This window comes from Panthera tigris, chromosome X (genome assembly GCF_018350195.1).
Source record: "Panthera tigris isolate Pti1 chromosome X, P.tigris_Pti1_mat1.1, whole genome shotgun sequence".
In the NCBI taxonomy this organism is placed as follows: domain Eukaryota; kingdom Metazoa; phylum Chordata; class Mammalia; order Carnivora; family Felidae; genus Panthera; species Panthera tigris.
In genome coordinates, this window is record NC_056677.1 from 43,390,012 (window position 1) to 43,403,973 (window position 13,962).

General features: G+C 44.0%; 1 protein-coding gene across 1 annotated transcript in view; it reads right to left on the minus strand.

The window, feature by feature from the left end:
• The window catches only part of DGKK (diacylglycerol kinase kappa), a 173,733-nt gene extending 162,329 nt beyond the window's left edge, over nucleotides 1–11,404 (minus strand). Inside the window, exon 1 of the mRNA XM_042974625.1 lies at nucleotides 10,766–11,404. Coding sequence (XP_042830559.1) covers nucleotides 10,766–11,404 — 639 coding nt within the window. The remainder of the gene's footprint in view (nucleotides 1–10,765) is intronic.
• Between the last annotated feature and the right edge of the window lie 2,558 nt (nucleotides 11,405–13,962).

A 13,962-nucleotide genomic window follows, 5' to 3' on the forward strand; every position in this document is an offset into this window, starting at 1 on the left:
TCCATTCTGCCAATCCTCTGGCGGTTTTCTGGGTTCTTTAGGCAGGTGTAGGTGGAATCTAAGTGATCAGCAGGATGCGCGGTGAGCCCAGCGTCCTCCTATGCTGCCATCTTCCTGTATATCCCAAAAATGAATTTTCTATCATGTAGTCCCTCATATATGAATCTAATCCACCCCTGAAAACTTATTGGATAGTGAATTTTGAATAGGGAAAATTTATTTCATTATTCTACATTGAAAAAATAATAATGCATTCCCATTTCATCTTGGAACCCTCAACTAATTTCCCCAAATATCAGTAAAGTACTCTAAAATTCCCATGTAACAATCCTCCAAATATGTATCATATTGTAAAATATTTTTAAATTTTTTTTAAAATTTACTTATTTATTTTGAAAGAGATAGGAGAGAGAGAATCACAAGCAGGCTCCACCCTGTCAGCGTAGAGACCCATATGGGGCAGTCTCCAACCCACGAACTGCAAGATCACAACCTCAGTGGAAATCAAGAGTAGGATGCTCAACAGACTGAGCCACACCCAGATGCCTCTTATAAAGCATTTCATATACCAATTACGTGATTATTGAACATTTAGTGAGCTAACTGACAGATATGTCTATGTGTAGTTCACAATGATGCCTTACTGTACTGGATACAAAACAAACAAAAAACAAACAAACAAACAAAAGCAAGCAAACTTTCAAGCTGCCTGGGAGTGTCTATGTTTTTTTTTTTCCATTAGAATTCCATAGATTCCATAGAATCAAAAAATTTAGTGCTGATGAGGGACGATGGAAAGGCAACAAAAGGTTTTTCCAGGAATTTGTAGAAAGACAACTCACCAGTGAAAAGCAATATACTAACAAAACCATCAAGTGAGCCACTAAATGGGTGCTTTGATTCCGTGTGAAACCAAAAAAAAATTTTTTTTAAATGCCCTGGAGGTCTAGTCAGCAAGTTGAGTAAATTAAAGCAAAAGAGACCATGGCAATGCCAAAATTATCATTTTAATTGTCTTGACAGTCAAGCGGAGTAAGGTGAAGGAGTGAGAAAGGGACAGCAAAATCCAAATTCTGAGTAAGAGAAAAGTTATGTTCCACTGAAGCCTGGCAGGACGGAAACAGTCACAGTAAGCATTAATTGAGGTTAGTGAGAAGGCACAAACTTGTTAATTTTCTGAAATCAATAATCTTGTTTTGTAGCTTGATTTACTTTCCTCTTTGCTGTTTATGTTTAGCTGTTTTAATAAAGCTACATCACATTTTTCTTTTATACTGGAAGGGACACACGTGGTGATGTAAATAAGCCATGAAATAGTATGTTCAAGGTACATAACAAATGCAAATGACACTTATTGAAGGAAAATTAACAATTAAAGTAAGCAGGGACTACTGTTATAGGTGGGGTTCAGAGGATGGTGCTGTGATGCTGGAGCTGGATTCAGGAGAGTGGGGGACTCAATTGACAGAGCCCAAGTTAATAAAAACTCTCCTGGTTTCAAGTGTCTCTACTCATAGCCAAGGAGATTAACAATTTTGTTTGTACTCAGTGGGTACCTTTCATTTCCTGTCTCAAACTGCAAAATCCCAGGTAGAGACATTAGCTGCAGGAGAGGGCAAATGAATGAACATCCAGGATTCTTGAATTTCTTAGTTGAGCCTGCAAGCAGTGCTTCCATCGCCCTCCTACTCCTGGAGGCAGGGGCAGGCTCATTCCTCATGCCCACTGCCTCTTGTTTCAGAAGAATTCAGCAAAACTCTGGGTTGGAGCATCACGCTTATCTTTCAGAATCCCCTGGTAACATGTGCCATGCCCTGTGCTAGGAGGAAAACAAGAGGGTGGGAATCACTGTCCTCAGGGTCGGAAATCTCTTTTATAAGGCTCTTTAAGGAAAAAGGCTTAACCAACAAATGCCTGAAATGCTTTGGAAGATGAAAATCTCTAAGTGCTACAGAAGAGGCTGAAGACTCTGATCTTACTCAATACCACATTATACTTGCCTGTTAAATTACTGATTCAACCTTGGTTGGATTGTATATGGTTTATTAACTCGCTCAATTTTCTACCACAGTTGGCTAATGAAAGCTGAATGAATATTCTATCCCCTCATAATTGTTGGTAATGTCCTCACAGGAAAGTATTTCCCTTCTGGGTAAGAGCAACCTGAAAGAGCATGGTTGGTAACTGTGTGTTAAAGAGACAAAGCCATTAGTACATTTTTGCATATGGTGAAAAGTGACCCAACTGAGTCTCAGAAATTTAAATTTAGATTTTCTTTTTGGGAATTTAACAGTGGGAAGAGGGTGGATTTTGCTTAGGGTCTCCTTCTTCAAGTCCAAATCACAAAAGCTATCAGGACAAATGAAATCTGGATGTCATAGAAAGTGCAGTAAGTAAATGTGAGATCACACTGCTAATTGTATATGCAACATTCGTTAGTGTAGACACAAGTTTTGTCTACATAAAGTGTGTACTTTCATTGCTTTACATTGCAATCACGTCTCTGAACAGTTATGTTTTCAGCTTGTGTTTATCAATCAGATCATACAGGTGTTCGACTAGATAAACTTTAAGCTAAAATTAACAATTGTTTCCTAAATACAATGTAGAACAACGTAGCACATGATCTAATAATTAAGTCAGGGAGGTAACGTGTAGGGGGAGGAGGAGAGCCTGAGACACTATTGTACATTTCCCTAAAGTCTTACTACTGTAGACTATAAGATATATAAGCATATATTCAGACAAAATAAATGGAAAACAACAAAATATTAATTATCTCTTGATACTTCATCTTGAGTGGTGGGGTGCTGCGTAATTTTTATTTACATTTTGGAAGTTTTTTTAAATTTTTAAGTTTATTTATTTATTTTTGAGAGAGAGAACACAAGCAGGGAGAAGCAGAGAGAGGGAGAAAGGGAGAGGGCAAGGGAGAGAGAGAAAGAGGAGAGAGAGAGAGAGAGAGAGAGAGAGAGTGAGAATCTTAAGCAAGCTCCACCCTGTCAGCACAGAACCTGATATATATATATATATATATATATATATATATATATATATATATATAAATTATTGTCGTTAGCTAACATACAGTGTATACAGTGTGTTCTTGACTTTGGGAGTGGATCCCCATGATTCATTGCTTACATACAACACCCAGTGCTCATCCCAACAAGTGCCCTCCTCAATGCCCATCACCCAATTTCCTCTCTCCCCCGCCCCTTCCCATCAACCCTCAGTTTTTTCTCTATATTTAAGAGTCTCTTATGGTTTGCCTCCCTCCTAATTCTATTTTCCATGGGCAGAGTTTGCCTTTCTGGAGTGCACAGCCTGACTGGCTGATGGGGAAGGTAACCAGAAATGGGCTGGAGTTGGAGCAGAGGGAAACCAGCTGGGAATTAAGCATTTACTACCTTTCATCTTCAGGTTCTCAATTTAAGGTTCATTGGCATGGTTCTAGAATGATATTACCCTTTCTTTATATAACTTTCCTAGTCTTTAGAGTGGGGTAGGTGTGGAGAGCACTTTTTCCTAAAAGACAGGCTTTTCTCTCCCCTCTTTCTCTTTAGGGGAATAAAGTTTAACGATGTTGGTGAGATTATGGCCAATTTGCCTAAGGTTAGGAGAATTTCTTTTTCTCTTACAGTTCTTTTCTGTTTTTTTTTTTCCTTGTGGATGTGGAGAGGAATAAGGTCTATTGATTTTAGTGAAGTTGAAAGCTTCTTTTATGATGGGCGGATTTTCCTTTTAAAAAATCTCTGGGTAAAAAAGTCCCTTGCTTTTGGTTGGGTTGTGGGAGCACACATCTTTAGGTTTGGAAGATTTCCATTTTTATAAATCTAAGTTTTGTAGGGAGAAACTATAAGGGCCACTGGTTTTAGTGAGGTTGGAAGCCCTCCTCAAGGGGGTTTCCTTTCTTTCATTTTCTGTAAAATGAACAATTTATTTGGAAGAAATAAGATTGGGAGCATCTTTCTGTAAAATACTTCCTTTTTCTTTTATTTCATTAAAAAATACTTGAAAGCTGGAATATAAATAAGGTCCCTGGGTTTGGGTGGGGTTGGGGGCATCTCCCCTTGAATAAGCTTTAGAAAGAGATTTTGTGAGGTTTTCTTTTTTTCTCCTTTTTGTGGGAGGTAGAGTGGGTTGATCATCAGGAATAATACACTTTATGGACAATAAAGAACTGGTGCACCTTTCCTGAGGAAAATTTCTTTCTTTTAAAAATTATCCCTTAATTTATTTTCTTCTGCATCTCATTCCCTCCCTCTTTACCTCTTCCTTTCCTCCCCCTTGCTCCCTCTCCTTCCACCTCCCCTTTGGTCTCTCTTTTGCTCTCTTTTTTTTTTTATTTTTTACTTATTTAATTTTTTTGGAGAAAAATGTTCAGGGACTTTGGTGGGTTTTGAGGCATTTTTATTCTCTAAAACGGAGGTTTCTTTTTGAAAATATTTATATTTCCAATTTTTAAATTTCCTATATTAACAATCAAGTTTTGGAGTTTGAATAAATTCAGATCATCTCCCACTAGAAGGATTTCCTTTTAATTTTTCTTCTTAAAAAATTTGCATTTTTTTTTTTTGCTGTATCTTGACAAAAAAGTTCATGTGTCTTTGTGTAGATGGAGTACTTCTCTTTAAGAGGATTACGTTTTCATTTCATTAATATTATCTCCCCCCCCCCAACATACATGCCTTTCCATTATTGATTATTCTTTTAAATCTTAAAATTGTATTTGGAGGATAGGTTCATGTGCTTTGGTGATGATGGGGCTTCTCCCCTTGGCAGGGGAAGGATTTATTTCTTTTCTTTTTTTTCCTTTTCTGGAAATTAAAAATTCAGGATGTTTGGTATGATCAGGGACTCTGTCCTTTAATATTTCTTTTGTTAAAATGTTTGTGTGTTTCTGGGATGGAAGGATTGGTTAAGTTTCATCTATGACTTTGATGATTTTGAAAGTATCAACACTTAAAAAGACTTCCTTTTTGTTTGTTTTTCCCAAAGAGAAAAAATTGGGGGGTGAATAAAGGTTCTTTTCCTTGTTGAGGTTGGAGGCCTTGCCTTTAAGAGGATCTTCCTTTTAGTCCTTTTTGATAAATGTCTTTTTTTGCTTATGTATTCATTTATTCCTTTGTTTATTTGTGGGAAGATAGTAGGTCCAGTATGTTGCAGCTGGAGGAGTGACCTTCCTTTTACTTATTTTTTAAAATTGATATATAATTCACATATCACACAATTCACCATTTTCAAGTGTACAGAGTGAGTGTTTTTTAGCATATTCACAGTCATGCAATCATCACTGCTATCTAATTTCAGAAGATTTTTATCATCCTTCCAAAGAAACCCTGTACCCTTTAGCCATTACCCACACTTCCCCTCTTCCTCTTACCCCAACCCGCAGGCTACCACTAATCTACTTTCAGTCTCTAAGAATTTGCCTATTCTGGACATTTCATGTAATTGGAAGAAATAACGTTAGGGAGATTTGGTGAGACTGGTATACCTCCCATTTGGGAGATTTATTTTTGCCCCCATAACTTTTGCAAGGGGTTCAGCATGAGACGTGAGGTGGAAATAAAGTTTATAAATTTCATGATTTTTTTTTAAAGGTTAGAAATACTGTTTACCTTGAGGTGATTTCTCTCTTTTTCTCTTTAATTTTCCTCTTGGGGACATAAGTTTCATGGGTTTTGATGAGAGTGAGGAACACCTCCCTTTAGAATTTTTTTTTTTCTTAAAATAGTTTTTAAGGGAGGGATAAGTTTCATTATCTGGGGTCACTGTTCCTTTCTTCTTCTTCTTTTTTAATTCGTACATTTGTTTTTCTATTTTGAGAATAAGGTTTATTTGCTTTGTTGAGGGTGGGGCATCTCCCTTTAGGAATGGATGCTTTCTTTTTTTAATCTTTGAAATATTTTTTTTTTCGTAGAGGGAATTACAGTCAGCAGTCTTTGGAAAGGTTGGGCACCCTATCCCTAGCAGAATTTCTATTTATTTTCTTTCCAGAAAAAGGTCTTCTTTGGGAATAATAGGTTCAGGGTTTTGTGCCTCTTATCCTTCCTTCTCAGGCTCCTGTTCTAGGGTGGCCCCCGCTGGGAGCATCAGACTGGGAACAGCAATTGCTGCTTTGAACAAATTCCAGGCTGATGGAATGTCAGCTTAAAGATTCTTCTTAGACAAATGAGGCTCTTATGTGTCACAGAAAGCCCTATTTTGGATACTTTCAAAAATCCACATTAGATAAATTAATAATTATATTAGGTGTCAAGTTTTATTTTTCGTTCTCCCACCCTGCTGCCTTCTTCAGGGAAATAAGAGTTAACAATGCAGAGGAAAGCATTCTGCAAACTGTAAAGGGCCATACTAGCAGGATTATCTAATCCTTATTATAATATCCCTGAATGGCTTCCTGGCCTCTATGGATTTTCCTCTTTTCCTTGGGAGCACTTTGGGAAATGGATCAGTCTTTCCTTTTGGGCTGCAGATGTGCAGAAGCCCCAGTCAGAGATTTTTAATAAACGCATAAGAATTGTATTCTCAGGAAAGACCACTGACCAAATATCTCATTATCTTTTTTAGAACATACTGCCGCAAATGCTCAGGAGCTCTCAGAATATACCAAATAAATCAGATAGTTTCATCAAAACCTGGCAAAGAGGGGGGAAAGAGCCTAAAAGGAAAGAAAATAATTTCATCTTGACCTTCAACAGGTTAAACATTCGATCCTACAATCCCAAAGCTGTTTATAGTCATTGCAGGTATTCTATTCACTTAGGAAAAAATATATTACCCCTGAAACCCACAACATCATCATTAGTCTGCTGCTGCTGGGACTGCAAGGGATAAGGACACTTTCCAAACATTTTTTTTAATTGTTGGTAATTTGCTTGTTAATTATGGCTCTAACATCCATTCTGAAAAAGGAAAGACTGACTGCATTTCTTTAAAGGCTATATATTCCAGGCTATTTATTTATTTATTTATTTATTTATTTTATATTCCAGGCTATTTAAATAATCATTTACTTCTTACTCTGAAATCAATGAGAATGCATTTTTATTCATTCACAGCAACAGTCTCTACATCTCGCTGGAAATGGAATTTATAGGTTTCAAGCTTCAGTAAATGTTTACTGAGCAAAAATAGGGAGGGCTGAATTGTACTAGGCACTGAGAGGGAAAGAGTATCTACCTTTGAGAAGCTCAGAAATAAGTAAAATGATAAAGTATTTAGGTAAGAATTACCAGATATCCTATAAACAAATGCTTGCTACTTTGGAAGAAAGTGTGTGCAAAGAAATACCAGGAAACTGCTCTGTTATGGTTTGGGGTGTAATGGTAACTGGTAATTGATCTATTAGCACATACCCCTCCCCCCCAAAAAATAAAGGCCACAAAACTGTATTTATTTTCAGATTTTCATTGATCACCTGTATGATGTGGTTATAATTCCATAGCTAGTTACACCCAATTAATAAAAACATAAGCTATCTTTCTTCAACCACAACTGAGGGGAGAGAAACAAATACAGTACCCTTCATTTAAGCCCCACTCCCCCCCAAGGAGTCATGGCATTGTTAAAGAACCAATTCACACATCCTTACTTACACTTACTGCCACCAGGTGGGAGACTACAGCTCATTTCCTAGAAATCAAAACATTTTAGAAAGGAAGGAAATAGGTTTGGTTCATAAGATTATGTTATCCTGGTATCTATTTGGAAAGACACATGAGCCTCCTTTTCTCAGTCTCTACCCTCATGATTGGCATGGATTTGCAACCAACAGGTTCTGAAACCTGAAAAGAGCAGACTCCAAACTGGAAGATGTTGACTTTTCTTCCTTCCTTCCTTCCTTCCTTCCTTTTTTCTTTCTTTCTTTCTTTCTTTCTTTCTTTCTTTCTTTCTTTCTTTCTTTCTTTCTTTCCTTCTGCAATACCAGTCAGCAAAATTATCTGGGAGAAACTTGCAGTCACATTCAAACACTTTGTTTTGCTCATTTCATCCTTTGACTTATCAGGTTAGTTCCATGCTACTGGTACTGACTGTGCCTTGCCAGGTAGGATCTCGTTGTATGATAAGAGCTGTATTTTGTTATGATCTCTGAGTGTGTGTGTGTGTGTGTGTGTGTGTGTGTGTTTCCCCAAGTTTGCCTCAAGGAGGCAGTGTCTGAGAACAACACCTCCTCAGGTAAGATGGCAACCTGTTTGCCTTGAAAGTTAAGATGCAAGTCAGCTGGTTGTGGGTGCTATTTGCCTGAGGAGGATGCAGCAGAGAACGGTCCTATCACTGAAGATCAGATGTTCCCAGCCAGAGAGCAATTGCATAGCAACACCTAGGGGGTTGAAGAGGCTTTGGCTCCCAGGGATCTGAACATATACCCAGATCCTTTGCATCCTTCAAAATCATCTAGAGCCACTGATAGGTTCATCTACATGGCCCTCTTAGCGGATAGTCAGGGTTCTTAACCCAATCCTAAAAGATAAATGACTGGACAAATGACTAACTCTACGGAGGACAAAGTCAAACCTTGGTGGGGGGAGGAAGGTCCTGGTCCCCTGCCAGGGCTGCCAAATGCCTATGGGTCAGTCACCCAGCACATCTGAGAGGGCACTGTGTAGAGGAAGCTAACCTGATTCCCCTTACCTTGATCCTCCTTATCTGTCTGGCAACAGACATTTTTCCTGTTAAGCTCGTGGGACATGTTTTCCCCCTGTCACGGGGCTCATCCCTAGAGCTCCTGGCCTCTAGTCAGTCTACCAGAGGCCAAAGAGGCCATATATTTGCTGGACATCCCGGTAATTAAGTCCCCAGGTGTTGGTTTCAGAGCCAGGTTCCCCAAATCTCACTTAAGAAGGCCATAGGTTAGGTGGTCCCTGCTGGTCTCCCTCCCATCGGCTTCATTGCAAAGTCTCCCAAAATGACAGGAGCAAGTCCCAGTTTAGGGTGATCTCTGGTGTCTTGCTACACTGCCATTTCCTTTCCTGAGATTGCTGCAGGGAGGAGGAGAGCCACCCCCCTGGAGAGAGCCGGGTTGTTGGATTTAAAAAAAAAAACTGGGGCGCCTGGGTGGCTCAGTCGGTTAAGCGTCCGACTTCGGCTCAGGTCACGATCTCACTGTCCGTGGGTTCGAGCCCCGCGTCGGGCTCTGTGCTGACTGCTCAGAACCCAGAGCCTGTTTCAGATTCTGTGTCTCCCTCTCTCTCTGACCCTCCCCCGTTCATGCTGTCTCTCTCTGTCTCAAAAATAAATAAATGTTAAAAAAATTTTAAAAAAAACCAACAACTTGTCTTAGTCTCCTACAGTCCTATTTTATCTATTTTTTAGCCTCTGCACTTTTTTTCACCCTGTGAAACTTTTCGCTTTAGGCTTCCTCTTATTCAATCATTTATCATTGCAGTTATTTTGCAAACTCAAGCCTTCCTACTCATAATTCAGGAAGCAACCAGCGCTCCCATTTCCATTTCGCGATGCCAAGTTCTGCCCCCTTCCCCTACATTCTACAAGTGTGCGCTCCACAGCAGAAGGATTCCAGAGTCGTGTCCCTACGACCTGCTAGGCAGCAGGATGGACGGGTATTGTTGGTGTGGTATGTTATTTGTTTCTGCATTTTGTTTCGTGTTTTTTTTTTTTTTCCTGCAGTGGAAGCTAAATCAATGTGTATCTATACGTTATCATGATATTCACAGTCTCATGGAACGAAGTTTAGGGGAAAGGAAGAGTAGGGGGAGTACAGAGAAAGCAAGAAAGACAAACAGATTCCTGCCAAAGAGCCAACGGGGTTTCGGGGGTCCAAGGAGAACACAGAAAACCTTCCTCCTCCCCCCACCACCGCGGGTGCGCGAGGATCCTCCACTCGTCTTCTCCAGGCTAAGTGCAACGTTTAGGAAGGCATCTCTGAAGACTGGAAGAGATGAGGATTTCCATTCACACGCTCTCAAATACCAAGTCCTATTTTGGTGTCTCTAAGCCGGGACTCCTGTACCATTTCAACTGGCCCCAGTGCGGGATGCCAGTCGCCCGCTTGTGACGCGGCCCATCACCATATCACCTACCTGCCTGGAAATCCTGCAGACAGATGGAATGGTGGCTTCGACACACGCATGCTCTCCCCCTCCTCCCCAGTGAACCCTGCCCTTCCCCTGCAGTGCGCGTGGGCGCCGCCCATCCCCTCATCCCCACCCGGAGTACAAGCTCCCAGCAGCCAACAGAGGCGCAGGGCACCTCCTTGGAGCGCCGCCAGTTGCGCCCCCACTAATGACCCCCTCCCCAGTGTCAGGGAGGGGGCCAAGCTGACGACTGCGGCTCCGCAGCTTGGGCCTCTGCGGTAGTGACCGCGGCTAAGAGGTGTGTCCGCCCCCCTCCGCCATCCCCACCACTCAGTCCCATCGTTGTGTACCCAGGGCCAGTCCGAAATACTTCTCTAGGTCTCTTGCGCTCCCTGGGGACGTCTTCCTCCTCTTTTTCAAGATATAGGTGCTCACTGCACTGCCACTTCTCCCCATGGGGAAAACTGCTCCGACTCCCAATCCGTGCAGTCACCCCAGTTTTTAGCCCCAGAGAGCCCACTCTCACTTCCACCTGTTGCTTCCCGCCTCCCAACCATTTCCCACTGCCCCTCGATCCCCCACCTCTTCATCTCTTCGCGCATCTTTGCCAGTCAGTGGCAGCAGCCAAATGGGATGCTTCGGGTACAGAGTCCCACAAGCTCGGTAGCCTTTCGGCCTCATTTTACTTCTTTTCCCCCCGTCCCAGGGGTTCTTTTTCTTACCTTGATACTGGAGAACAGCACTGGCGTTCGGGGCGATGATGTCTTTGGACACCTCTCTGGAGCTACCACCGGACACTGCAATAGACGTGGTGCTGGGCTCGGCTCCGGACGGGACTCTGGAGCCGGCTCAAGGCAGGACTCTGTGGCTGGTTCTGTGGCTGGTTCTGGGGCCGGCTCAGGGGCCGGTTCTGTAGCTGGTACTGGGGCCAGCTCAGAGGCCGGTTCTGTGGCTGGTTCTGTGGCTGGTTCTGGGGCTGGTTCCGGAGCCCGCTCGGGGGCCGGTTCCGTGGCTGGTTCTAAGATCAGTTCCGTATCGAGTTCTGAGGCTGGTTCTGGAGCTGGCTTGGGGGCCGGTTCTGTATCTGGTTCTGGGACCGTTTCAGTGTCGAGTTCTGGGGCTGGTTCTGGGGTCGCTCTCGGACAGGGCTCCGGAACAGGCTCTGGACAGAACTCCAGTACCGGTTCCGGCGAAGGCGCGTGGAGCAGCGGAGGAGCCCGCGGCGGCGGCGGCGGCTGCGGCGGCGGCGGCTGCTGCGGCGGCGGCGGCGGCCACGGCGGCGGCGGCTCTGGAGACTCCGCGGGCTGCTCTCCATCCTGAGGCGGGTCAGTGCCCTGGGCCGCGGCAGCTCCGCTGTCCATGGCCGCACACCTCCTCAGGTCTGGGCAGCTAGCACCCGGGAGCTCAGAGGGCTAAAGTACCCTCGGGCGCCCCGCCCACTCCAGTTCGACGACCCCTTGCAGGATGCCAAACTTTCCCCCGCCCTGCTCCATTGCTGGCTCCGCTCTGAGGTCTAACCTAGGGGCGCTCGGCGTCTCCCAGTGCTGGAACACGCCCCTCGGTGAGCGCACACCTCTTCGTAAGCAGCCACGGGTCCGATGGGCGGGAAGCAGAGGGGCTTGCGAATGGGGACTGGACAGAGCGCTTGATGACCTCCTAGCGATGTGCTGGAGGGGAGGGGGGGGGAGAGACAAAAAAGGGGAGGGGGGAGTGGAGCGGCCCGGGGGGGGGGGGGGTTGGAGCCCAGCAGTTTAACCCTTTGGTGACGTGAATGCAAAAAAAAAAAAAAAAAAAAAAAAAAGAAGCCGGAGGCGAACTTGAGGGTCTTTGGAACCCCCTCCCCCAGCCACTCAGCTGTGAGCTGCTGCTCTTAACAGCTTGCACCCTGTGTCTGCTCCCTCACCTCAGCAGCAGGTGAGCCTAGCCTTGGACCAACCTCCTGTCCCCCATCTCCAAGCCTCAGTGGGCAAGTAATCGTCCTTTCTAACCCGGGGAAGAAATTTAAGCGGCACAGAGTTGATGTGTGTGTGTGTGTGTGTGTGTGTGTGTGTGTGTTCAGTCCTTGGAAGTACAATTTGCACTCCGCCTCAGTTTTTTGCATTTTTGAGCTTTTGCCAGATCGCAGGGGGTTGTTGTTGGGTACAGGGTTTGGGGTGCTTCGGGAAAGGTGTGTGATGAGAGACGGCTGGAGCCCCGGCTTTCAGCAGCCTGCAGATGTAGCGTCTAGAACAAGGCAAGAGTTCCCAGGGAAGCGGCGCCTGGGCTGCGCGCTCCGGAGCCAAGGTTGCCCTGGTCTCCGCGGTGATTTGGGAGTCCGCCTGGCTCGCCCTGGCCATGGGAGACCGCCCTTTGCTGTTAGGTGGACTTCCCAGGCATTAGCAGGACTTTTTACTGAACTGGTTACTGTGTGTGTGTGTGTGTGTGTGTGTGTGTGTGTGTGTCTTGGGCTGGGGGAAATTCACTGCACCACCCACACCTTGTGTGTGTGTGTGTGTGTGTGTGTGTGTGTGTGTGTGTGTCTTGGGCTGGGGGAAATTCACTGCACCACCCACACCTTTTGCACCTCCTGATAGCACTCTGACGTTAGAGATGTAAAATTCTCTTGAGAAGAGTCAGGCCAGTCCTTGCCGCAGCATCCTTCCCACTACACCGGGAGACTTTAGAACATCCCTAGACTGTTAGTCACGTACACACACATACAAACCATCATCTCAGTCAGACCTAGACTTCAGACGCCAATATACTGCAAAACTGCAATTAAAAATTGAGAACACCACCCGTTAAGCCACTGCTGTGGGGGGGATGGGGAAAGTACCTATAAACCTAATTTGAAATATGACAAGTGAATTTATCTCTGACACACATAATACTGCAGTTGTGGATGGCAGCTCTCCTTCTGCAGCCCCTCCTTTCATCGTCTCCTCCTAGACCATATCTTCCACTAATCCCTCTTCTTTTGCCAAATGACACTGACCCACCTGGAATTTTCTAGAACCTGCAGCATTTTTCTGTTTCCTACATCACGTACCAGCAGTAAATAATAGGACAAAAGACAGTCTCACCTAGCCCCCTCCAAAGACCAGAATCTCTGATCGGATCTGCATTTCCCAGATTCTCACTGCAGCATCACAGCCTAAGCCCACCCTTCTGGAGAAGGGTTACATTCCTAGGCAGCTAGTAAGCTAGTGCCAGGACCATCCCTAACCTCTGGGGCTGGGGAAACCCTGGGGAGGTGAGCACTGTCTGTCAAGACCCTCACTGATGGCAGGCCTCCTTCCAGTTAATTCACACAAGGGGCTCATCTTCTTCACCCTCCTTGGGCTTTTTCTCCTCTCTTCTATTCCACACTTAAGCAGCCAAGCTGCTTTTAACCCTTAAGAGTTCAGGACTGAAGCATACAGATGTCAGATCTGACCAGCCATTGCACCTATGCTTGGAACTCACTTCTCAGGCTTTCAGACTTTGGTGAAATCTCTGTCCTTGGAAGGGACCAGTATCTCACATTTAAATCTTATTTTAACCAAACCCTGGCACATAATTAGAAGGGCTGAAGGCAGAGAAGTCACTGAGCAGGATGGCCTCTTGGGTTAGAGTGACAGGGTGGGGTTTGGCATAGACCAGGTGTCATCAAGCAGGACACCACCAGGGGACAACTTGGAGCTATTGTTTTATATATGTTCATTGATACTCTTGTCTATAATTCTATACTCAATCACAAGGAATCCAAAATTTATGATGTAAACTCTTGCTACAAGGTCAGTTTGAAGGTAAATGCTGAAATAGTTGTTTGTGTATGGCTTTTGCTCCATTAGGGTGGGTTATATACTGCCTGGATTATAGTATGATTAATTTAAAGACATTTTTAGTACATCACAAACCGCCTTATTGCTTTATGTTATTGCAAGGTTTTGTTTTGTTT